Below are 25,399 nucleotides of genomic sequence, written 5' to 3'. Positions count from 1 at the left end.
GAATTTTCGTGGCCACTCGTGTAATTTGTGCTCATTTTACAAGCCCCACCTCAAGGGAAGCAAAAAAAAGGAGGGTCTGCATACGTATATTTACATTCAGCACAAAGACAAAATTGACACGATATATATATTACATGCATGTTACTCTTGGCAATACACTCCACATAGGCCACAGTTTCTAATAACTACACTGGCAATTAGAAAATCACTTTTGAAATTTAATACTTTCTGCAATTGCTACCTTGCTGAGGTTTCCTTGTTCATTTCTTTGCAGGAGGTGTCCAGTGCATTTGCCTTTAAACCATTGTTTAGTTTTTCTATGATTTAAAGTTAAGTGCCCTTAACTCTAGAATGGGGGTTAGAATCATAGAATTGTACAGTTGGAAGAGACCACAAGGAACATCTAGTTTAATTTCCTGCAATGCAGGAATTTTTTGCCCAATGTGGGGCTCAAACCACAATCCTGAGATCAGATATCTCAGGCTCTACTGACTGAACAATCCCTTCTTAGCATTAGGAGAGCTTTAACCCATTGCCCTTCACTGTAGCCCCAATTTGGATTGGGCTCCCCTCTGCTGGCAGTTTGCATATGGAACAAAACTCCAGTTTAGTTCGATGGAAGGCCCATCCCCACCTTGTGCCAGTTGGTGGCAAATGGGGATGTTGATTCAGATTGTAATCATAGTTGGGACAATGAACAGTTAAAGTTTCAACTCCAAAGCTAGGTTTTCTGATCCAGATCAGAGCCACCAAAACAATCATTCATGTTTTCTTGAAAAATAAATAAATAAATGAAACCTTGTGCTAGAGATAGAAATTTCTGTCAATTTTTGTTCTCTCAGTTTTTCATTTCCCCCCAGTCTGAAATTCAATTATCTACAGTCCTGCAGCAATTTGCTTTCTAATAAAAAAGGGAAAAAATTAATCCCTTCTCCCCAGCATCATTGTACAATTTTCTCCTGCTAAATACATTTTCTATGCAATATGGACTACGGCACACATTTTCACAACCATATACATTTTTATATATCTAATATATGTATTTTTGTCAACGCTGTTTGGAGAACTGCATTGCAAAGTTCAGATAAGTGCAAATTTCGAAGTGCAAATGGCAGTGTTTCACTTCTCATTCTGTCTTGGAAAGTGTTAATTAGGTAGGTTTGCTTTTAAATGTGAACTGACTCAAATTCATCCTACCTCCCCTTCTCTGCCCTCAAGGATAAAGATACAGAGTTAGTATGTCTATCTAGTTTGGCACCATGAGGAACAGATTACTCCTACGCTGCTTGATTGGATAGGCATTGACTCTGGCATGTTGAAGGGAGATGAGCCCTGCCTTGATCTCCCTGGAGCCTTTATACCAAATAATATTTTGCATTTTTGCCATAGCACTATTTAGGAAGTAGGCTTAAGGGTCTCATTGGCCCTGACGCAGTTCTGAATTCCCTGCCTCTTTGGGAATTCAGGGCACATACTCATCAGCTCCCCAGCTGCATTAATTCCCACCATGACAAATGTTTACATTTCCCACTGGCACTGTGATTAATGTCTTGAAAGTTTGCGCAATGGTCTTGCTGGAGTTTCCAATCCTGTTTACTTTGGTCCACCAGCAGAGCTGTATTTTCTGCTGCGGCTCCACCATAACCTCCTGAGTGCTGAAGGAATGTGTGCATTTCCCTACCGGCTGTTTCTCTTCTGTCTCTTTCTCTCCCCCCACCCCCGCCCCAGCAGCCCCACTTCACTCAGATTTAGGTCACTCTGACATTTTCCTCCCCTGCTCTCTCTTGAGATTTTACAAGGATGCTGAAAATTCTGCAGAACCTTGCCAACTAAACTTTGGGTGTGGGAAGAGGATTCAAACATAGCTCATTTATCTTTGCATTATCAACACTGATTGGCAGAAGCTTTTCAGGGTTTCAGACCAGGTCTAGTGCACACTATAACTAAAGCGCATTTTAAGTGCATACATTCCATTACAGAATTGTGGGCACTTTAGTTCACCCCTCACAGAGTTTACAATCCCTAGTAAAGTCTGTAGTTTACTCTGTAGTAAATCCCTAGTAGCCTGCAGAGTTCTTTGAGGGACAATACTTAACTAGATGGACTTAAGGTCTGATTCAGTGTGATTCTATGTTGCTAACATGAGCCTTCTTAGTCATAGCTCAAAACTCTAAACATGCCCTCCCAGTTCTCTTTTCTGCACTAGTATCAGAGCTCACTATAGCTTCGTGGTCCCTGCTTTGTGGTGCATGCATTTCAGCCAGGGCTGGCCCAAGACATTTTGGCAGCTGAGATGGACCCCCAAAATGGCAAACCCCTCCCCACCAGGGAAATCTACATCAGGAACAAGGAAGGGGAAAAGATTTAAATCAGGATCTGCAGTCACCTCACCTTGCCTGATGGGTGGGTCGGCCCTGATATACAATGTAAGCCAGTTTAATCAGTTTCTTGGCAAGCAGTCTCATTGACACCAACTCAAGAAATAAGACAGTGGTTCTCACATACTCGGTGGAAATTCTAGATATGCAGAAGCATATACATTTGTAAATTAAAATTTAATAAGAACGTTTTTAAAAACAAACAAACTGATGACCTGAGAAAGCTCTGTTAGCCTCCAGGATATAATGGAATGTCAAAGTGCCTGTTGAAAGGGAGGGGAAAGATGGTGTAGGTGAGAAGAGGAAACTGGACTACCGAAGACAGGTGTGGGGAATGTTTAGCCCTCTGGATCCTGTTGAACTACAACTCCCATCAGCCCCAGCAAGCATGGCCAATGGCCAGGGATGTTGGGAGCTGTAGTTCAGTAAAATCTTGAGGGCCAAAGGTTCCCCACTTAAGTCCTTTACATCTTATACTAAGTATGCTGGAAGGTGGGATTAAAACTGATGTGTGTATCTAAAACAACCCTTTCCTGCTATATATGCTCTGGAGGTAGAAAAGGGAAAGAAAATGGATAAGGAAAGGTTTTTACCTCTCTCTCTTAACTCTAGAACTTGGGAACATCCACTGATGCTGGCAATTCAGGACAAACTAAACAAAGCATAAGCACCAGTTCCTGGAGGTTGAGGCACTTTCAGGGGCTCCCTAATGTTTATTTTGTTTTTGAGGGGGCCAGGCCCCCTCAGTGTTCAGAGGGCATTTGGCTCTGGCCACTTGCGGTGTCACATGCATGACGCCAGGACATCACATGGGGCCCTCTCAATCATCTTGAAAAGATGGCACCTCTGAAACAAAGTACAGTGGTACCTCGGTTTAAGAACAGTCCAGTTTAAGAACGATTTGGTTTCCAAACTCCGCAAAACCTGAAATAGTGTCCCAGTTTGAGAACTTTACCTCAGTCTAAGAACAGAATCTGAACAGTGGAAGGGCACCGGCGGCAGGAGGCCTCATTAGGGAAAGTGCGCCTCAGTTTAAGAACGGACTTCTGGAACAGATTATGTTTGTAAACTGAGGTACCACTGTACTTCTTCACACATCACATATTTAAGGTAGTGATGGTCACCAATCTCGATGACTTCAGAAGAGGATTAGAGAATTTCATGGAGGACAAGGCTATCACTGACTACTAACCATGATGGCAGTGTGTTCCTGAATGCCTGTTCATAGGACTCATAAGCAGTGGAGACTGCTGTTGTGTTCAGGTCCTTCTTTCAGGCATCTGGTTGGCCACAATGAGGACAGGATGCTGGCCTAGATGGGCCACTGGCCTTATCCAACAGGGGTCTTAGGTTCCTATACCTATTCCCTTTCCCACTCTCCAGAGGACCTTCACCCTTCTTCACCCAATTATAGCTATGATCTTTCTGAGAATCAGATCACTAGGATGTGATAGTGACTTTGCAACACTTAAGAATTAATTCATTTCCCTTAATTTGGAGAGGATCTTGTGGTTGGTTAAGTGTTACTGGGAATTGTAACTCAGTGAGGGGTAAACTACAGTGACCAGATTTTTGGGGAGTGGGTGGGATGTGTGTGCTTCAAAAGTGCTGTGTGTCCCTTTATCTTAGATCAAGCAGTATCTAGCCATTGTTTCCTCTTTAGCATAGCCTCCACAAGGCTACATGTTTGCAAGTCAAGCTGTAAAAGACACAAATGCACAAGCAGTCCAGGATGTATTGATTGATTGATTGATTGATTGCTTACTTGCAATGCAAAGTTACTGGGCAACTGTGAGACAGCCACTATCTTTCAGCCTAATCTACCTTGGACTCACATAGCTGTCAACGTTTCCCTTTTTTAAAGGGAAATTCCCTTATTCTGAATAGGATTCCTCGCAAGAAAAGGGAAAAGTTGACAGCTATGCCTTGGAGGTTTGGTCTGTAGATAAAACAGAAGGAGGAGAGAGAACCATGTACACTTCCTTGAGCTTGGAGAAAAGGTGGGACATGAATGTGGCAAATAAATATGACAAATCATCCCACACATCTGCTAAACCACCAACACACACGGGATAATGCACCTCAGATTGGTACGACTGCTACAGAGGTATCTGAATGACACCAGAGGTCATGCCAGTTCCAGGTTGCCTTGCACCATTGTGTTCATAACTTAAGAGATAGCAGTGTGCCAGGTCTTTTGGCTTCCCACCCTGTCATGATTTTCTGGTAGCTTCTGCAAAGGCTATAAGCCCATCTCTTCTCGTGCCTTCCCATTAGCTGGCTCCTCCTCAAAGTTCTTTAAGGACATCTTGAACTTGTGTGCCTGCGACACACTGGAGGCCGACCCCTTTCGGAAGGTAGAAAGCCTTTTGCGAAAGTTGCCTCCAGAGAAGAAATAGAGAAGTGGGTCGAAGCAGCAATTGAAAGCTGCCAGGGAAAGCGTTATCACCACAGATTTCTGCATGTAGAGGGTATCCTCACAACGCGAACCCCCTTCCATCATGAAATGAATGTGGACCGTGCGTTGGACATGATAGGGAGCGAAGCTCAAGAGGAAGGTCAAGGTGACAATGACAATCATCCAGATGGCTTTCCGGCGGGCTGCTTCCTTTTTTTGCAGGGAATTTTTCAGCAAGGTTCTTATGATCATGGTGTAGCAGGCGGCGATGGTGGTGAAGGGAATGATGAAGCCAATAAATAATGCAATATAATGGAGGACCACCAGCTTCAGCATCTGATCTACTGGCGGGGGCTCAAAGCACTTAGTCTTGTTGCTCGAACTGTCCAGGTATGAGCCACTCAGCAGAAATGGCATGCTCGTCAGTGTCACGAAGATCCAAATGGCTCCGCATACCAGCACGGCTTTCTTCCGAGTTACAAACCTGAGGTTCTGCATGGGGAAAACTATGGCAATGCAGCGGAAGAAGCTCATGGCCGTCATGAACATGATGCTGCAGTACAAGTTGACGTACATGGCATAGGAGCTGATCCGGCATAGGAAGTCACCAAAGAACCAGTCGCCCTTGTGGACATAGTATACCACCCGCAGAGGCAGTGTGCACACAAACAACAGGTCTGAAGTAGCAAGGTTGAGCATGTATATCTGGAAGGCTGTTTTCTCCTGGAATGTTCTTATAAGGACACACAGCACAAAGCCGTTTCCTAATAAGCCCAGCACTGAGATTATAGAGTACGTCGTAGTGTACACTTGACTCCGGAATTCATCAATGGTGGCACTGCATGTCGTCACGTTGCTCTGCATATTTTCGCCACGAGTCATCAAATTGAACTCAGATCCTGCAGTGGGGTTGGGGTGGGAGAAAAGGAAAGGGAAACAGCATTAGTGGGGTGTTTTTATACAACTTTTGCAACTGCTGAAAGAGATGGCTTTACAGGGCTCCCAGTGAGCTAGTAAGCTGCAAATTAATAATCGGATCTGAGACATCAGTTATTTGAGCAAGCTGGTAGAGATATTATTTCAGTGACCTCTGGATGTGAAGAAGTTAGGGAGAATTGTGAAACCATTATTCAACAACAAGCTGAATAATCAGATCGATCAATCAAATAAACATCTGGTGGTTTCAAAAGCTATCCCCTTAAGCTATGCACTTAAGAAAATGCAGCAAATTAAAATAATTTTAATTACTTGAGCACATGTCCTTATACAAGCTCCACCTTAAAAGAAGCATTTTCTTCCATATGTGGAGAATAAATTTAATTCAAAATCAAGCTTAGTCTTCCATTTCAAACTATTGCTTCTGTAAGATGTGAAGGTGTCCGTATTTAATTATTAATTTAATAATTAATTGAGCAAAGTTCAGGCATTTTATTGATGATGAATGGTCACAGGGCAGGGCTGAATTGCTCTCTGAAACCTGCTTTTGGACCAGTGAATTATACCAATACTGGTTCTGTTCTGAGTTGCAAATCTGCTAAGCGAGTTTGAGCAATTGTCCAACAAGCTGGGAAAGGGAAATTTTTACATTTTAATGGAAACCTACACAATTCACATTTTCTTAAAGAAATAGTTTTTAAAATACACAAAGTTAAGCACAGCTATCCATCAGAATTTGCACATCTCTCAATTTTGCAATGCAGACCTCTAAATGCAAAATGTACAAAAATAGGGGAAAGTGTATATTAACAACACACACTTTGCTTAACTTTCAAAAATGCATTGTATTAGGGAAAATATTATTTGCAAAAAGGTGTATATTATACAAAATTGCATACAAAAATGTGCATATGGGGAGAGATGCATGCTAAAATGCTCATGAGTTTCCATAATGAAATCTAGCAAACCGAACTTGAGACTGGGAAAATGAGAAATTGAGAGAAATTTAAATGGACAGAGGCCAGAACTTACATATTCATCTATCCCAGAAGATTCCCTGGACAGAAGCTCATGCATTCAGCCTTGTATCCTACGCAGTTATCTGCCTATTCACTATTTCTGTTGGCATGGCAGATGATGTGATTACCAGAAGGGGGCGATCCTGCTTAAGGAGAGGACTGCTTTACCAATGAAAAGAACTTACTGTATCCTTTTTCGGTGAGTGGCTGGCTCTGTTGGGAAGGCTTTAATACTAGCAGCTAGCTCTCCTGCACTGCCAAACTGGGAACCTGATCAAATGGAAAACGGATAAAACAGTGTCTGATTTTGCCTTGTGCACAGTTTTTTTCCATCACAGTTTACAGGGGGTGCGGGGGGGGGGCGGGGAGTAAGCTGCATTGAAAATAGCAGGACTCACTTCTGCATAAAGATGTTTAAGGCTTTATTGGAAAGCTGTTATCCATGTGCACCAGTTGGCATTGCAGAACTGAAAATCAGAACACACTGGCCTGTGCCGTCATCCAGGGGGCAAAAGGCCACTGGAGAGTTAAACCCCCTGCCTCCCAGGAAGAATATCGCAGCAAGGGGAAGATCAGCCTGGGCCCAGCTATTGGCCAAAGAAGCACCAGCACCAAAGAGCTCGCTCCCTCACCCCTTGCCAGACAGAACACTTGTAAGAATTTGGTGACTAAGAGCTGGTTCCTCGAATTTTTCCACCTCCCTCCCAATTTCCATTTCTTTTATGTTGAGACTTTTAGACTGTGCAACCTGAGACCATTGACCCTCTTATTACTGAGAGTTACTGATACATGCAGAAACTATTTGAGGTGCATCTGATATGTGTGCAAACGTGCACATCACAGTGAACCTGGAAGTGATCTGAAAACATCACAGAAAGGGAGCAGAGGTGCTTTGGCACGACCTTTTTACAATTGCCAGGCACCTTCTTGGAAGGTGTTTTGGCGATTGTAAAAGGGTCACACCAAATCAGCTCTGGGAGGCTCTGGGAAGCGGCGGTAGTGGTCAAAGCAGGGGGAAGGGAGGAGGTGGAGAAGCAGTGGTGGTGGGATAGTGGCAGAGGGAGTACAAGCAAACAGCGACGCAATGGTGGGGGAGATGGGGGGCACGGTGTGTAGCGACACAATTTTTCATAGAAATAAGGCACTACCAATAACGCCCCCTCTTACTCCAGACTTTATGCACCATTTCAAAGAAATCAGATGAAGGCTTGCACAGGCAGAAGCCAAACCAAAACCACAACCTGCCATTAGAAGTAAGGGCGCATCTACTTAGACACAACCCAAGGTATTTATTTCTAATTGTTATTCTACTTGGGGAAATGAAAATAGTGATCCTGTACAGGCTTTCTCAGAAGTACGTCCTATCAAGTTCAATGTGATTTCTCCCCATTGCTGCCCATGAAGGGAAGGCAGCTGGGCACTCTGATTCTTTGTGTTCTCAACACAACACACATTCTCAAAGGGAGAACTAGGTTTTGACAGAGGGAAAGAGGTAGCATCATCTGAGATGCATTTGCCTGCACCAGTCCTAGAATGGTCACACATCATAGAGGTACAATTACTCTGCACCACCACTTTGGGCCCTTCCAGACTGGTGTTTTATTGCATCATGTTCTTGACATAATGATAGTGCACTGGCAGTGGATTTATTCTGCTTTGTTCTGTGATGCTTCCCCAATGCTACTCCTGATAGCTCAGTTGGTTAGAGTACGGTGCTGATAACACCAAGGTTGCAGGTTTGATCCCCATATGGGTCAGCTGCATATTATTGCATTGCAGGGAGTTGGACTAGAAGATCCTCAGGGTCCCTTCCAACTTCACAATTCTATGATTACAGTGTGGAGAGGTTATAGCACAACCAGAGCAGATTAGAAATAAATCAGAATGTTTGTGGCCTGTGAGGGGGACTGAAGCAGTCACCTTGGGGGGCAGGATTCCGTGGGCACACCCCGCCCTTGCAGCTGCTGGGGTTGCATGGCAGCAGCTACTGGCAAGGTCTTGTGGAAATCTCATGAGACCTCACCAGAAGCCACCACTGTACAACCCCAGTACGTGAGGCTTCAGCAGAGGCAGGGCAGCGCCTTCCTGTTCCGCCTCAGGCGGCTAAACAGGATGGACCATCTCGTTTGTGATATAAAAAGTTATGGGATTTCTGCAGGAAGTATTGAAAGCAGAGTTGCATGTGGCCACCCCAAGAGCATCACGGACACAAATCATCATGAGTGTGCAGTTAAAAAAAAAAAAAGGATGTCTGGAGAGGCCTTGTTGCAAAATTTCAGAGTGTGTACCCAAAGTAAAACAAAAATCTGCCTTTTTGAAAGAGAGGAAACAATTGCTCTGACCACAATGCAACCAGGGAATTCCTCGCTGGAATTCCTGTTTCTGCTTGTAGTTATGCATTTCTTGGAGGATACCCAGAGCATTACTTTGAAAAGGAGTGGTGCTGGAACCTAGTCATCCCCCGCCCCCCAGAAGTCATATCATTTGGTCTGAAAGATCACCCGCCCAATCCTAGAAATATTGAGTGATGACTGGGGTGGGGGTCACGCAGAGGCTCAATGGGATTGTATCATACCCTAGTTAGGCTGAGGAAGGCTGTAGCCAGGTGAGCTGTGTGCCTATTCAGTCTGCTGTTCAGGTGATGGGTAACTTCAAGGCTTCTGTTCTCATTATTTAGGGTTCTTTATATTTGGACCTGGACTTTGACAGCTATTCCAGAGCATTGCTGTCTCTGAAGTAGGGGAAAGGAGCATAGCTCAGTGGTAGAGCACCTGTGTTGCATGCAGAAGACCCCCCCCCCCAGTTTAATCCCTGACATCTCCAGGTAGGGCCAGGAGTGAACCCTGCCTGAAATCCTGGACAGCTTCTGCCAGTCAGTGCAGAGAATACTAAGCTAGATGGACCCAAAGTCTAAAATGGTCTATAGCAGCTTCCTATGTTCTTATGTGCAATGACAAACCTAGACAGCATCTTGAAAAGTAGAGACATCACCTTGCCAACAAAGGTCAGTATAGTAAAAGCTATGGTTTTCCCAGTAGTGATGTATGGAAGTGAGAGCTGGACCATAAAGAAGGCTGATCACCGAAGAATTGATGCTTTTGAATTATGGTGCTGGAGGAGACTCTTGAGAGTCCCATGGACTGCAAGAAGATCAAACCTATCCATGCTGAAGGAAATCAGCCCTGAGTGCTCACTGGAAGGACAGATCATGAAGCTAAGGCTCCAATACTTTGGCCACCTCATGAGAAGAGAAGACTCCCTGGAAAAGACCCTGATGTTGGGAAAGATGGAGGGCACAAGGATAAGGGGACGACAGAGGACAAGATAGTAGGATAGTGTTCTCGAAGCTACCAGCATGAGTTTGACCAAACTGCGGGAGGCAGTGGAAGACAGGAGTGCCTGGCGTGCTCTGGTCCATGGGGTCACAAAGAGTCGGACACGACTAAACGACTAAACAACAACAACAAATGTTCTTATGTAAAGTAGGACAGATGCCCCCACCCCCAGTCGAGTCCTGGGGCTGTTAAAATGATACAGGTCTGAACTGTGACAAGATATGACTCAAATTAAGTCTGAGATTCAGTAAATTTGCATAAACCACCCTAGTTTTTATCAGGAACTTATCTAGGGGGGGAAAGCTACAAAACATTTCCTGGTAGTTTTAAAAACCTTCCTGGCTCCACTCACTAAGTGGAGCATTTTACCATATCATAATTTATTTCTGCTAGTTAATTTCCACTTGTTAACTGATATCATCTGGTCATTATTATTGTTGTTATCTGCAGCCTGATTTTATTTTTGTAACTTAGTTTTAAACTCTGATATAAGCCCACTGTGTTCTTCACTTTGAAGCAGAGTATAATAAATATCTTTTACAATGAAGCTAAAACAATTTTCATACCAGTGGTTAATAATAAAGTATTTGGTGATTTATACAAAGAATAGAAATGAAGGAGAAGAATTACAGTATAACTAAGAGCAGAACAATAAAAAGAACCATCTTTATGGGTGGTCAAAGTGACTTCTAATATAAATATTAGATTGCACTGAGCTGGGGAGTGGGAGAGAGGTGACAGACAGGTGAGAAGTTGGGTCCAGTGTGGATGCACTGGTGTATAGAATCCAGTGTTCCTACTGGATCAGCTGCATGATTTGAGATTGCCCCAATCTGTCCCACTTAAGCCCCATTCAGGTAAGCTGCAGTGATGCCCATGTTAGGAGAGTGGTTCTGTGGCTCAAGGTATGCAAAGTTCTGGCCAAAATGACAGAGGGAAGGAAATGTCCCTGGAGCTGTTCTTGAAAATGTTTACTTGAGAAAATAACTTGCAACAACTGTAAATCCTTTCAGTGGGAAAGCATGCCCAGAAACATGTGTAGCCTCCCCTCATATCTATAACTGTCCATGCCTATGATGTGAAATTCAGTTGCTGTTTATGTCTTTGGTGGCCTGGATCCAACAAACATAGAAGCTGAATCATATATCAGAGGCTTTTCAAGCATCCTCTCAGTAGGCTATGTGCCCTTTGCCCCTGAGATTCCAGAGAACTTGAGCACTCTCTGAAACCTCTTCCCAATCAGCCTATAAATTTGCAAGCAGGACAGGCCGTGTGAAGGTTAACAGGCTTTCTGAGAGGAGAAGAGGGATATGACGTGGAAGAAATTTTAGAAGTGGGAGAGTAGGAACATTTATGCAGCCAGAGCTGATAAATGGACTAAAAACTTGTCTCTTCTTCTATGCAAGTCACCCTGAAGAGCCACTACTTGGCAGTAGAGGCTGATCCATTAGGGTGAATGGGACACCACAGTTAGTCCTCAGCAAGCTCCTCCCACCTGCTTGCCTTATCTACAACCAGTCCAGTACTGCCTGCCAGCTTCCTCCTCCGTAGTCTTTGTGCAGCCAGCCTTTATGGACAGAGACAATTCACTAGGATTAGTTGGGCCTGCCTGTCATTGGCCCCGGCTCCGCCTACTCTTGGCATTTTACCAATCCCAAAAGGCACTAGGCACTTGTGCCTGAGATGGTTGTCATTTTTACCACTCAGGAAGTTCACATTCAGCTGTTCAAAGGCAGAGCAATTCTGTTTCTCAAAGTACTTCCCAACAAATGGAGGCATGGTCTGTGCATCTTTGTCTGGGTGGCCCATATAGAATTAGAGAGTTGTAAATAACCTGTAAGTCATCAGGTTTGGACCTATGCTAGTTGCTTCATTTTCCACACTTAAATCTTGTCTGAATGAATGAATTCATGTGATGGCCTCTGAGGCAGATGCATGAATACCTACATTGGGCTGCAAGCTCATGACACAATTTTGCATAAAATCTCCACATGCTAATTTATATCTATAGAAGCAAATTTAAGTTGATGTTCAGAGGGGAACGGCATTCTGGTCTTTGTTGTCAGGGCTTAGTCTGAGTAACAGGGTGCCAACGGGATGTAGCTCAGCATACTATGTGCGGATCAGGCCGTCTGCTCTACGGTGGCAGACTTCAGTACCATGGTGCCCTGTGCAATGCCAGGTAAGGGGGCACTGTGTTTTGGGAAGGAGATGCAAGGTTCTGGGAGGGTCCTAGAGCCCTATCACCTGCCTCCGAAAGCCGGGAAAGTGCTAACTAGAATCATAGAGTTGGAAGAGACCACAAGGGCCATCGAGTCCAACCCCCTGCCCAGCAGGAAACACCATCAGAGCACTCCTGACATATGGTTGTCAAGCCTCTGCTTAAAGACCTCCAAAGTAGGAGACTCCACCACACTCCTTGGCAGCAAATTCCACTGTCGAACAGCTCTTACTGTCAGGAAGTTCTTCCTAATGTTTAGGTGGAATCTTCTTTCTTGTAGTTTGGATCCATTGCTCCGTGTCCGCTTCTCTGGAGCAGCAGAAAACAACCTTTCTCCCTCCTCTATATGACATCCTTTTATATATTTGAACATGGCTATCATATCACCCCTTAACCTCCTCTTCTCCAGGCTAAACATGCCCAGCTCCCTTAGCCGTTCCTCATAAGGCATCGTTTCCAGGCCTTTGACCATTTTGGTTGCCCTCCTCTGGACACGTTCCAGTTTGTCAGTGTCCTTCTTGAACTGTGGTGCCCAGAACTGGACACAGTACTCCAGGTGAGGTCTGACCAGAGCAGAATACAGTGGCACTATTACTTCCCTTGATCTAGATGCTATACTCCTATTGATGCAGCCCAGAATTGCATTGGCTTTTTTAGCTGCCGCGTCACACTGTTGGCTCATGTCAAGTTTGTGGTCAACCAAGACTCCTAGATCCTTTTCACATGTACTGCTCTCAAGCCAGGTGTCACCCATCTTGTATTTGTGCCTCTCATTTTTTTTGCCCAAGTGCAATACTTTACATTTCTCCCTGTTAAAGTTCATCTTGTTTGTTTTGGCCCAGTTCTCTAATCTGTCAAGGTCATTTTGAAGTGTGATCCTGTCCTCTGGATCTAGTCTTTGAGAAGGAGGAAGGAGGTTTCTAGGACTCTGTCAGAGCCTCACACTTCCTTCCCAAAGCACAATGCCTCACTAACCTGGGTTTGAAACAGTGCCCCCTTGGCTCAGAACTGGGTGCATGGACACCACTGGCACAGCCCCCAATCTGCGCCTGGCCTTACCAACAATGTATTGGAAATAACTACTTCTTAGTACTAAAAGAAGTCCTGTTCACCATCTAACATCACTCCACTCTCTCACACACTCTTATACATATTCTTTGCACACACTTATCTTTCCTAATCCTATCCACCTGTTGCAAGGTTGGACAACTTCAGGCACAGGGACTAAATGTGGACCCTCAAGCTACTCTATCTAGCCCTCAGCATTCCCTCCCTAAGCACAACCCGTCTCCCTAAGCCACACCCCTTACCACCCCTGCTCTGATCATGTCTCTTGTCTACCTACATAGAAGAGAGAGAGAGGGAGAGAGAGAGAGGGAGAGAAACAGAGAAACCAGGACTCTGGTCCACAACAATATTTAACCAAATTATATATATGCTTATTTATTTAACAAAATTGCTACACCACTTGATTGCAGTAAAACTGCTAAGCGCTTTACAGGAAGTATTAAAACTGTCAACATGAAAAGCAAGGAAAATAAATTAAAGATAAATAAAGATAAATAAAATTAGCAGCAAGAAAGGCTAAAGCACGCCAACATCTGCCTGGGTGGATAGGCTTGAATAAGCAAAATGTTTTAAGCAGGCACAGAAAAGAGTGCAGTGAAGGCTCCTGCCTCACATCTACAGGCAGGCAGTGTGACCGGCCACACTAAAAGACCAATTTCTTACAACTACGGAATGAGTGGCACCTGTATCAGGTCTAGTTTTGCAGATCAAAGGGGTCAAGTGGGCACATATGGGGCAAGGCAATCCTGCAAGTACACATGAACGGCTTTGTATACCAACAGCAACACCTTGAATGTGGTCCTGAAATGAATTGGGAACCAGTGCAGATCTCCAAGCAGAGGTGTTATATGCCGAAAGGTTCTTACTTCTGTCAGCAACCGTGGCGCAGCGTTGTGCACTAACTGCATTTTCCAGATTAAGTGAAACCTCTCACACTGTGGAGATTTCAGCCAATGGATCCCATAGTGTTTGAAGGATGCTTTTAATATTTATAATTTTTAAAGGTGATTTCCATTAAAAGAAATAAAGTGATACAGAAAAAGGAGGAAAAGTGAACAACAAAGATACATATAAAAGTGAAAATATACAAAAAAGAGAGCAATATACAACATTCCCATGCATTTTTGAATAAATTGGTATAGTGTTATTGTCCTAGTGCTGATGTAAATGCTAATAGCCTACTACATTTTGTATAAATTCATTCCAAATGTTATCGTATTTATCCATACAGAGTCTGCACCAATAAGCAATCCGTTCATAAATTGCCAGTGATGTCATATCAATCCATTGATTGAAGGAGTATCATATCTTTCTTTTTCCAGTTCCTCAATATCAATATCTTGGCTTCCTCAGTATCAATATCTTGGCCACCATTAGGGCACGGGAAATCCATTTCCATTGTCCCGTTGATAATTTCCATACTGCAGGTATATAGTTCAATAAAAGATTCTCTGCTGAAAGATTTAACTTTTTCTGCACAGTCATAGTTACCCAGTGCAGCACTTTCTCTCAAAACTTGTTAAGTAAAGAACACTGTACGAACATGTGTTTCAGAGAGGCATTGTCCTTGCCACATCTCCAACACTGAGCTATCTTAGCTAACCCTTTTTTATACAACCATAAAGGGGTCCAATAAACTCTAAATATTATTTTCTATTGCATTAGTCCTAATTTTAAAACTAATTACACCTTAGGTATTGAAGCTAATACATTTTCCCACTATCTGGGTAATAATGAAAGTTCCAATCATCTTTTACAGTCTGTATATTGAACTTAAGGTAAACTTAAGATATATTGAACTTAAGGTAAAGGGACCCCTGACCATAAGGTCCAGTTGTGGCCGACTCTGGGGTTGCGGCGCTCATCTCGCTTTACTGGCCGAGGCAGCTGGCGTACAGCTTCCAGGTCATGTGGCCAGCATAACTAAGCTGCTTCTCGTGAACCAGAGCAGCGCACGGAAACACCGTTTACCTTCCCACCAGAGTGGTACCTAATTATCTATTTGCACTTTGACGTGCTTTCGAACGGCTCAAACACACTTGTTGTAATAGATGTTGTAATTGAAGATATTGCCATTGGGCTGCATCTGATAGACAATATTTTTGTCTTAAAATAGCAAAAGTATAAAATTCCATCTTCCCCATCTATCAGTTGGTGCAATGCCAATACACCTGCTTCCCTCCAATTTTCCCATATCACCATCTTTTTTGCAATTCTTAGTGTGGGGTTTCACCACAGAGTAAGTTCAGCATGTGAAAATGGATCAAATTTGTTTTTATTAGCTAATATATTCCATATTGGGACGCGGGTGGCGCTTTGGGTTGCCCACATTGGAAAATTAGGGCCAACAGTGGGATTCCTAAATTTAGTACTTGACAGTAGGTAAGCATAGCAATATAATTCCAAATTTGGGATTTCAAAACTGTCTTCTTTAATTTGTAGCTTCATTTTCTACAAGGATATTCTTGGTGTTCCTGAGCCCCAAAGGCATTTCCTTTCCTAAAAAATGAATTTATTTCTTTTTAATATGAACCAGATATAAAAACCCAGTTTTTATAGTCCTCTCAGGATACAAATGAATCTGGGAATAATATTCATTTTGAGTGTTAGAAGGGTGGTGTCTAACTGCACGTATTAACTTACCGTATATACTTGAATATAAGCTGACTTTTTCAGCACGTTTTTTATGCTGAAAAAGCCTCCCTCAGCTTATACTCGAGTGAGGCAGGCAGCAGCGGTGGAGAGATGAGTGGCCTGAATGGAGCCCTTTTTTGGTGCTGGTCCTGCCAGCGGCCCCCTCCTCTCACAAGGGCAGGCACAGGCACCGCAGTTGGGAGAGGCACTGTGCTGCACTGCGCCTCTCCCAACCGTAGCTCCTATGCCTGCTCTTGTGAGTGGCAGAGGCAGCGGTGGAGGGACAAGCGGCCTGAAAGGAGCCCCTTCAGGCTGCTTGTTCTTCCTCCTCTGCTGCCACCACCACCTGGTTTGTGGTGTGGTGAACCGGCTTATACTCGAGTCAATAAGTTTTCCCAGGTTTTTGTGCTAAAATTAGGTGCCTCGGCTTATATTCGGGTTGGCTTATACTCAAGTATATACGGTAGATATCTTCAGTGGTGGAGCTATGAAAGCTATTCTATATTATATGTTCTCTGGTTCCATTTATATGAGGCCATTTTTAAGGCCTCATAAAAATCAGTGGAATTTCTAGGTAATGATAACAAAAAATCATACAAACGACAGCTAACTTTTCTTCGGCTGCAGTGATAGGAAGTGTTTTAATGTGAAGGCAAACACCTTCCTCTTCCAGATAGTTTTTCAGTAAAGATACTGTGGCCGTATAGGGCTTTTACTGGCTAGGAGGATTTGTAAGGTTTCAGCTCGGAAGAGGGTTCCAACTTCCATCAGTCCCAGCCAGCATGACCAATGGTTAGGGATAATGGGAGTTGCAATCAGTGCTTTTTTAAAAAGGAAAAGGGAAAAAAAGGTGCTAATACTCACCATGAAGTCATTGCAATAAGTGCCACTTTTAACACGGGGTGTGTGTGTCGGTATTGGGTACCTTTGAATATCCCCAGAAAAAAGCACTGGTTGCAATCCAACATCATCTAGAGGGCTACATGTTAAGTTGTGGGTGAACATATCAGACGACACAGCGATTCTTCAAACAGCTCTTGTTTATTCACAGGCCAGAACAGAACTGAAGGGTTCAGCCAGCCTGCTTATATAGAGCTCCACTACAATGCAACTGTAACAACTTTCTGTAACTATCCAATCACTGAATGTCACTTTCGATCCCTTATTTGCATATGTGGACCTGAACTATCTACAGTATCCCCCTGCTGGCCCAGGGTGAGAACTTCAGTACATAACACTATAGGTGTCCCAGTCTCCCATCATTATGTTAAAGGCAATAGCTGTTCTCATTGTGCACCTGCCAGCAACTGGTATTCAGTGGTATTGTGTCACAGTGGAGTCCTGCAAACATGGAAGTTCCAAATTGCCCTCATAATGAGTAATCACTGATTGAGGATAGGGTCTGTCTCGGGGGGGGGGGCACGGGACCTGGGGCTCTCCACACATTGTTCGACTACAACTCCCATCAGACCCAGCCAGAATGGTCCAGGGTGTGGGATGACAGAATTTATAATCCAGGGTCACAGGTTAGTCACCTCTGGTTTTATTATGCTGGTTCCACTGGGTGCCTAGTTATGGAATCCTAGAATTGTAGAACTGGAAGGGACCTCAAGAGCCATCTAATCCAACTCCCTGCAATCCAAGAATCGGAGCTAAAGATAGCTTAATATTTATACAAATCTGTAGTGAAATTCCTTTGCTTTTGGTATTTCTAACTTCCCCAGAGTTGACCAACTTATAGGGCTCGTCCACACTGCTTATTCCACCGCTTTCTTTCAGGAAAACTGGCTGTTTACTGCTGAGCCAGAACAAATGGCAAAAGCCACTTTTAAAAAACCAAATACCGTAAAAACCAACCAGATCACCAACTAACTATTACCGAAGTGCCCGCCTGAATTGCCTGCATAAGACTGGCACTAAAGAAAAGTGTTCTGCAAATGTTTAAAGGTCAAGGCAGAAAATGCCTGCCTAGTTTGTATTGGAAGAGCATTCCACAGAGCTGGGTCAGTGACCATATAAACTCAATTTCATGTCAGTATCATGTGAGCCTCACCAACTCAGTGCACAGCCAGCATTGCTCCCATACAAGCTCATAGAGGTTGAGCTGGGATATTAGGCTTCAGGACATGGGTGGCACTGTGGGTTAAACCACAGAGCCTAGGACTTGCCGATCAGAAAGTCGGCAGTTCGAATCCCCACGATGGGGTGAGCTCCTGTTGCTCGGTCCCTGCTCCTGCCCACCTAGCAGTTCGAAAGCACATCAAAGTGCAAGTAGATAAATAGGTACCGCTCCACCGGGAAGGTAAACGGCCTTTCCGTGTGCTGCTCTGGTTCGCCAGAAGCGGCTTAGTCATGCTGGCCACATGACCTGGAAGCTGTACGCCGGCTCCCTCGGCCAATAAAGCAAGATGAACGCCGCAACCCCAGAGTCATCCGCAACTGGACCTAATGGTCAGGGGTCCTTTTACCTTTTTAAGATATCTTGGACCAAAGTTATTTAGGGTTTTGTATAGTAATACAAGGCTCTTGAACCTGGCTCAGTGCAGATGTTTTAACAATGGTGATGCATATTGTTGACCACGCTACCCCATCAGCATTATGGCTGCTGCATTCTGCACCAGCAAGTGCTTCTGCACCTGTTCCAAGGGCAGTCCCACATAGAGCACATTCCAGTATTCCAGCCTTGCAATTAGCAGCCCACAAACCACAGTGGTCAGGCTATCCATGCCCAGATATGTCTGCAGCTGGCAAACCAGACAAAGATAGTAAAAGGTGCTCCTGACAGAGAGGACATGTGGGCAGAGAGCGTATATAGGAGTACCCCCAAGCTACATACCTGCTCCTTCAGAGGGAGCACATTCTCATACAGAATGGGTAACTTGCCTGTCTCCAGCACATGGGAACCACCAAATCAAAGAGCATTCATCCTCCCAGGATTTATTGTTTATACCACAGTTTTTTGCCAATAAGGTGGGATTTGGAAAGACCTCTATGTGAAATCTTATCAATTTCTTCTGGCAATCAGTGGGCTCATCCACACTTCTGCTTATCACATGCCAAGAAAGCACAGCCCGGTGGTTTTCCATTTGATCCATGCTTTCTAGGCACAGATCCAAGCAGTTTCCTTCTTGCCCCGTTCCTTTCTGAGGGAAAACCTGATCTTTAGCTCTAAATGGGAGCAAACGTCAATCTGGAGGAAACCTGAACTGCTGTTTGCTCTGAATGAGTGCTAAAGTGCTGTTTCCCCCCCAGGGAAAGCAGTGGGGCAAAAGGAAGTGTGGATAAGCCCAAGTGTCAACAACACTGAACTAGATGGACTAGTGGTCAGACTTTATGTAAGACGGTTTCCTAAGTTCATGTAAGAGGAACTTGCCCTTCACATGCCCTTCTGAGGAACTAACTTGCTTCTTGGGGAAATGCACTCAGTTATCACCGAAAAAAGGGACAAGTTCAAGCCTAAATTTCAACATACTCAAGTCTCATTGGCTGTTTCAATGGGAGAGTTAAACATGGGTGCATATATATATATATATATATATATATATATATATATATATATATATAAAATTATGGGATGGATTGTTCTAAAGATTTCTTCCTGGGCAAATTTTAATCCCCTGTAGAGCCCTGCATAATCAATATGAGGAGTAATCATGTCTGCCAGCCGCACCTCCTTGAACACTTCGCATGCATTGCTTCTTTATCTATATCTATACTTTTCTGCATCCAATGCACCAAAATTAAAAGCACTACAAACTCAGTTAAAGTTGTACCATAATAGAACAAAAATACAGATACTGTATTAACTGAATGTCAGTAACTCATTATAAACCCTCACAAAGGAGGGACTTGGAAGGAATGATGTGATCTTTACATCACATAATTTGCAATGTACAGATCACACAATCCATCACGTTGCACATTGGTATCCATGTACATCTGCCCTCCTTACAGATGCTATAACTTAATACAAGGGTCCAGGACTAGCAGGCACAACCACATTCCCACTTCATTATACCATCTGCACGCGGCTTCCATGGATGAAAAGATGGCAAGCTATTTACCCAGATCCTTCTTCCCTTCAAAGCTCTTTTAATGCAAAATGCATGCACACCCCCACCAAACAAAGGCAGTGGTGGCTGGGACCCATTGAGATGGGGGGCTTATTCACACTTCCACTTATACTGCTGGTTTCCCCCAGGGAAAACTGCTCTTTAGTGCTCAATCGGAGCAAATGGCAATTCGAGTTTTCTCCAATTTAGGGCTAAAGGGTAGGTTTTCCCTGGAAAAGATGCAGGGCAAGTGGAAAATTTATTGGACCTGTACTTTCTAGGAATGGGACAAGTGGAAGTGTGGTTGAGCCCTGGTAGTGCAGAAAGCAGAGATGCCAACAGTAGCTGGAGACAGTGCTAATGAAAAATAGAGGCAACTAACTCTTGTTTTGCCTTTGTCCTACTGAGCTCAAAAACAGGAATGCTGAAACTTAGGAGGAGGAAGTTGACATTCAGTACCACCCCCTGGAGTGAATGTAAGAACAGCAGACAGGTGGAGGCTGGCTAAGGACAGACTGAGATTGATGGGCCCTAACAAATCAGCCTCCAGGTGTTACAAAAGATACCTCTGCACATCTCCTTCCACATCCTTGCTATTTTAAGAATGTTTACAGGAGTGCTAAAAGGAGACATCATTGTTTTCTATTTCCAACTTAATTCTCCAAGCACCTCTGTTTTTCTATTTCTGATGTTCCTAAGGTCTACGAATATAAGAAGAAAGGGACTACTATAACCACGGCTGAATGGTAATATCTTCAGTGACAGCACCTTTTGGTGCCTGTTTATGGACTGTCAGCTTCAGAATCTGCTGCATTGGTGGAGGGAATAATTGGATCATTATAGGGTTGCCATACGTCCGGAATTTCCTGGACATACACGGAATACTGCAGAAATCGGCCAAATGCCTGGGAAAATCCGGACATATGCCGACCAATGTCGGCAGTGTCTCCCTTCCCCCTGTGTTTTCCTCAAAAATAGCTTTAAAATGTCCAGTTTCTTTGTGATTTTGCAAAAACAGCTCAATAACTTTTCTGTCCAGATTTTCACTTTTTGAAATATGGCAACCCTACATTACAGAAAGTTAAACCTGTAGTTGCTGGTTTTTAAAAAATAATTATTTATCGGAATGTCTTAAAGTGGATACTCAAAGTGCTTAAGGAACAACATTAGAATCTACACTAATGTTGGTTTTAAAATTGAGACTTCTTCAGCAACCACAACAATGATATTTTGGGTATACTGAACTCAGCAGTGTCTTTACAGGAAGGGTTGGTTCAGACAGACACTGGTGATGTAATGATGATAATGTCTCATTGCAACATATGATGTTGCAGTGCCCTGTGGTGTCTCACTTTTGGCCAGAAACAGCTTTTTGTATTAACTTCCTTTTGGAAATATCTTTGATATCCACAGAAGTTCACACACTTTTAAACTACATTCCTATGATGTAGGAACTCACAAACGAGCCATTGTGGTTGCAAAGAGACTTATACTTCAAGGTCGGATTGCACTGCTCTTTCTAAATTTGAATGGATTTATTTTAATCATTAATCTTGGACCTATGGACAGCTTATATTCTTGTATATATTTAAATTAGGATGGTTGGATTATTATTAACTTTTCTTGATGGAATATTCTTCTTGGTAATGGGAGCCAACATTGCTTCTTTCACACACCCCTCGTGTTATATTTTAAACAACCAGTATTAAAATCATTAAAAATAAGGACAACAACCAAATTCTCCAAGTGTTGTTGCTTATGTAGGCAAAACTGTATCACCTCCTCCACACAGAAGGAAGACACTGGGCAGCCTGTACACACTGTACATTCACGCTCTACATTTAAAGAAGTATCATACCATTTTAAGCAGTCATCAGTTCCCCAAGGAATTCTGGGAGCTGTGGCTTCTTAAAGGTGGTAAGAGTTGTTAGGAGACACCTGTCCCCCTCACAGAGCTACAGTGTGCAGAGCGGTTTAACAACCACTCCCTCTTCGCTGAGAATTCTGGGAACTTGTTTTCAGTGATTTACCTCCACAGTCCTTTGAACCCCTCCCTAAATTTGGCCCAGAAGGACTAGAGAACCCTCCAGAGCAAATTTAGGGGTGATAGTGAGGTGACAGCATGGAGAAGGCATTGTTCAACATAAGCCTTACCATCAGCTGAGTGAGATTATTTGATGCAACACTGTTAGAAAAACAACAGATGTCCTTGCTATTCATGAGCAGCTCTGTTAAGTCTCATGTGAAGCAAAAAAAATGAAGAATGACAGTCCGCTTGCTAAGCAAGTACCACTGGGAATTAGCACTCTAATGCAATTGGTACATGCAGAGAAAAAGATGGTTATGTGCTTCTCACTTCCTCCGTCAATGGAAAGTTCTGGGCCAATTCTAACTGGCCTGGTTTCCTTTGGGTGAGAGAGACTTACACTGGCTTTGTTCCAGTTGCCTCATTTGTGGATCCACAAATAGAGCAGATGTAGGTGCAAAAAGGCAGTCCTGCTATGCAACAGATCCACTGGTCCACATTAGATCTGGAGAAAGATCAATATGGGAATAGATCCAACCAAGTGCCATGGGTACCACATCCAAACACACCAAGATCCCCAACTCCAAGAACCCATGTCCTAATTAATAAGACTCACTGATGAAACATCCATTGACAATTATGTGCAGCTACTTCACTTCTTGCCTTGCCTTGGAGACACCTAGTGTCACAGCTTTGCAGGTTCAATTCCTTGCATTTCCAGGTGGTGCTCGGGACCAATGATCTTAAGTCTATATCATGACAGCTTCCTGCGTCCCCATGATCATTCTTGACTATGGACCAGTAAGGTGCTTAATATAAGGGCTTATTCATACTTACCCTTCGCCCTGTGCTTTCCAGACACAGGTTTGCACTTTAAAGTTCTGTGTCTAAGCGCTCTCTTTCCCCCCCACCATGGCGCTTTCCCCACAAAACCACAGTCTTTAAAGCAGAAGCACACCAAATGGAAATTTGGGTCTTCCACGGATTGCTGTTTGCTCTGATTCAGCAGTAAAGAGCGGGTTTTCTTGGGGAAGGCTCCAGAGCAAAAAAGAAAGTAAGCAAGAAAAAAGAAAAGTGCTTGGACACAGAGCTTTAAAGCATGGATAAGCCATTAAGAGTGGCTGGGCAGAAGCCATAACAATATGGGTCACACTGACAGTATACCGTACATTTAAAGCACCACTATACCACTTTAAACAGTCACAACTTTCTTCAAATAATCCTGTGAAATGTAGTTTGTCAAGTGCACAGAGAGTTGTTCAGAGAGCTGCGATTTCCCTGACTTCTCTGGGGGAAGGTGTGACTGTTATATGAGTGTTATATTTGGTGTGACATTTGAATGCCTTAAATGCATGGTGTTGATGCTGAGAAGCTAGTGAATAGTTGTAATCCTGTAGTAAATCTCAGACATTCTGATATATAGGCATGAAAATCCCAAAATGCTCACATGGTTTTGCCAAGATGAAGATCCCAGCATGATAAAGGTGCACATTTCAATTGTCTTATCACAGCTCAGTCAGAAATGGCAGTTAATAATTGTTCTGGTAATGAGCTTCTCTTCCTCCTCGGAACATGGAGAAAAAACAAATATAGGGAAAGCCTTGGTCAGTCAGCTAAGATTGAAAAGATTTCTGCTTTATGAATACCTTGCTTGTTGCATCACTCAGAGTTTCACATATCAGATGTCATATGACAGGAAGGGTTTATGGCACAGGTCTGTTTATATATATTGCAAGAGCAAACTACAGAGAGGCAACGTAACCACTGCACAAATCAGCCCCGGCTGTGAAGCCTTTTAGAAGACTATACAACAAATTTGCTCACATAAATTTACATTCTTTGACTTTTTAACATACCAAAACTTACATGCAAATTATCAGGCTAGCTACTTACAAGCTTTTCTTCATCATCAAGGAAAGTGGATAATTCCGGTGAAGAATTCTTGCGCTAAATGTATCACAAATCAAGTAGCAAAAACTGTGATACTCAAGGCAGTTGCTTCTGATTGCAGGCAGATCAGTTCCTTCTTTTAGAAAGAGGAAAAGGTGTATCCTGCCTTCTGAAGAAAAATGCTGATGAAAAGTTGACTAAATCTCTGAGGCTTGCAGGAAAGCAAAAGCATTTGAAATGCAATAGATGTTCTGCTGCTGCTTGTATCCCAGCTGCCTTAACAGACCCTTTCTGCTCCGCTGCCTGGAGCATAACGTTTAAAAAGAAAACCTGCAAAGGTCCCACCCCAGATTCTTTGGCAAGGGAGGGGCTAAGTCCTCCCTAGTTGGTAAAAATGCAAATAAGTCCACTATGAACTGTTTGATTAACCAAGCCTTGTTTCTTCTTTTTCAAAAAAAGGAATTATAATACTATGTGTCCTTAGTAAACAGAAAGCAGTTGCGCTTGTATGCCTTATATTGTATGCTCGTTCCTGGCTTTTAATTGTTGTTCCATTTGTGGTTGCTACTACTTCCACAGTGTGGAAGTTACAAAAATGGTCACAGTTATGCTATCTTAAGATAGAGAGCACTGATTATACGGGGATAAATGCTGCCAGTGGGCTAGGACTGAAAAATCTCAGAAGAATCTGGGTTGAGGCAGACTCGTTAAGCCAGCTCATGAAAGAACATGTCAATTGCTAGGGTTCATAATAATCTAAATACTTTTTGTCACACACTTTCTACAATGTACTTTCATACCCCCCCCCCATTTCAGTATTAGGACTCAGGAGCTCTATTTACTCATTCTCTTTTCATATAAAAGGAAAAAAGTAAAGGACCTCTGGATGGTTAAGTCCAGTCAAAGGCAACTATGGGGTTGTGGCACTCATCTCGCTTTCAGGCTGAGGGAGCTGGCATTTGTCCACAGACAGCTTTCCGGGTCATGTTATTAATATTAATTTATTATTATTATTATTATTATTATTATTATTATTATTATTACTATTATGTGGCCAGCATGACTAAACTGCTTCTGGAGCAACAGAACACCATGACGGAAACCAGAGCGCACAATAACGCCGTTTACTGGTACTATTTATCTACTTGCACTGCTATGCTTTCAAACTGCTAGGTTGGCAGGAGCTGGGACAGAGCAATGGGAGCTCATACCGTCACAGGGATACGAACCACCGACCTTCGGCAAGTCCAGGAGGCTTAGTGGTTTAGACCAGAGCACCACCTGTATATAGAACTAAGGATGCTGCTCTCACTTGCTTCACTCTCCATCCCACCTACCCAGTCCCTTGCCAACCCTCTCCCTTTGCACATGACTAAGCTCCCCTCCTTTTAAAATGTAAAGGTAAAGCGACCCCTGACCATTAGGTCCAGTCATGACCGACT

The 25,399-nt window shown here is 43.4% G+C and overlaps 1 protein-coding gene across 4 annotated transcripts; it reads right to left on the bottom strand.

The window, feature by feature from the left end:
- On the bottom strand, positions 1-24,431 carry CYSLTR1 (cysteinyl leukotriene receptor 1). Of its 4 annotated transcripts, XM_083484802.1 has the most exons (4): positions 23,961-24,413; positions 22,468-22,572; positions 6,917-7,001; positions 1-5,675 (listed from the first exon to the last, which is right to left on the bottom strand). In XM_083484802.1, exon 4 carries the CDS (start codon positions 5,656-5,658, stop codon positions 4,621-4,623), a length of 1,038 nt encoding a protein of 345 aa, XP_083340928.1. In that variant the 5' UTR covers positions 5,659-5,675; positions 6,917-7,001; positions 22,468-22,572; positions 23,961-24,413; the 3' UTR covers positions 1-4,620. The 4 variants fall into 4 exon arrangements, with proteins under 4 accessions (XP_083340928.1, XP_083340929.1, XP_083340927.1 ...); XM_083484803.1 differs by lacking the exon at positions 22,468-22,572 and having other exon boundaries at positions 23,934-24,413; XM_083484801.1 differs by lacking the exon at positions 22,468-22,572 and having other exon boundaries at positions 23,961-24,411.
- Positions 24,432-25,399: the final 968 nt, after the last annotated feature.

The sequence above is a fragment of the Podarcis liolepis genome (assembly GCF_965112155.1).
Source record: "Podarcis liolepis genome assembly, chromosome: Z".
In the NCBI taxonomy this organism is placed as follows: domain Eukaryota; kingdom Metazoa; phylum Chordata; class Lepidosauria; order Squamata; family Lacertidae; genus Podarcis; species Podarcis liolepis.
The sequence above is the reverse complement of the archived record's forward strand: the minus strand, read 5'-3'. Positions and strand labels throughout refer to the sequence as shown.

Excerpts from the sequence above, each read along its gene's own strand:
- CYSLTR1 (XM_083484804.1), bottom strand. The coding sequence starts at position 5,658 with ATGACTCGTGGCGAAAATATGCAGAGCAACGTGACGACATGCAGTGCC.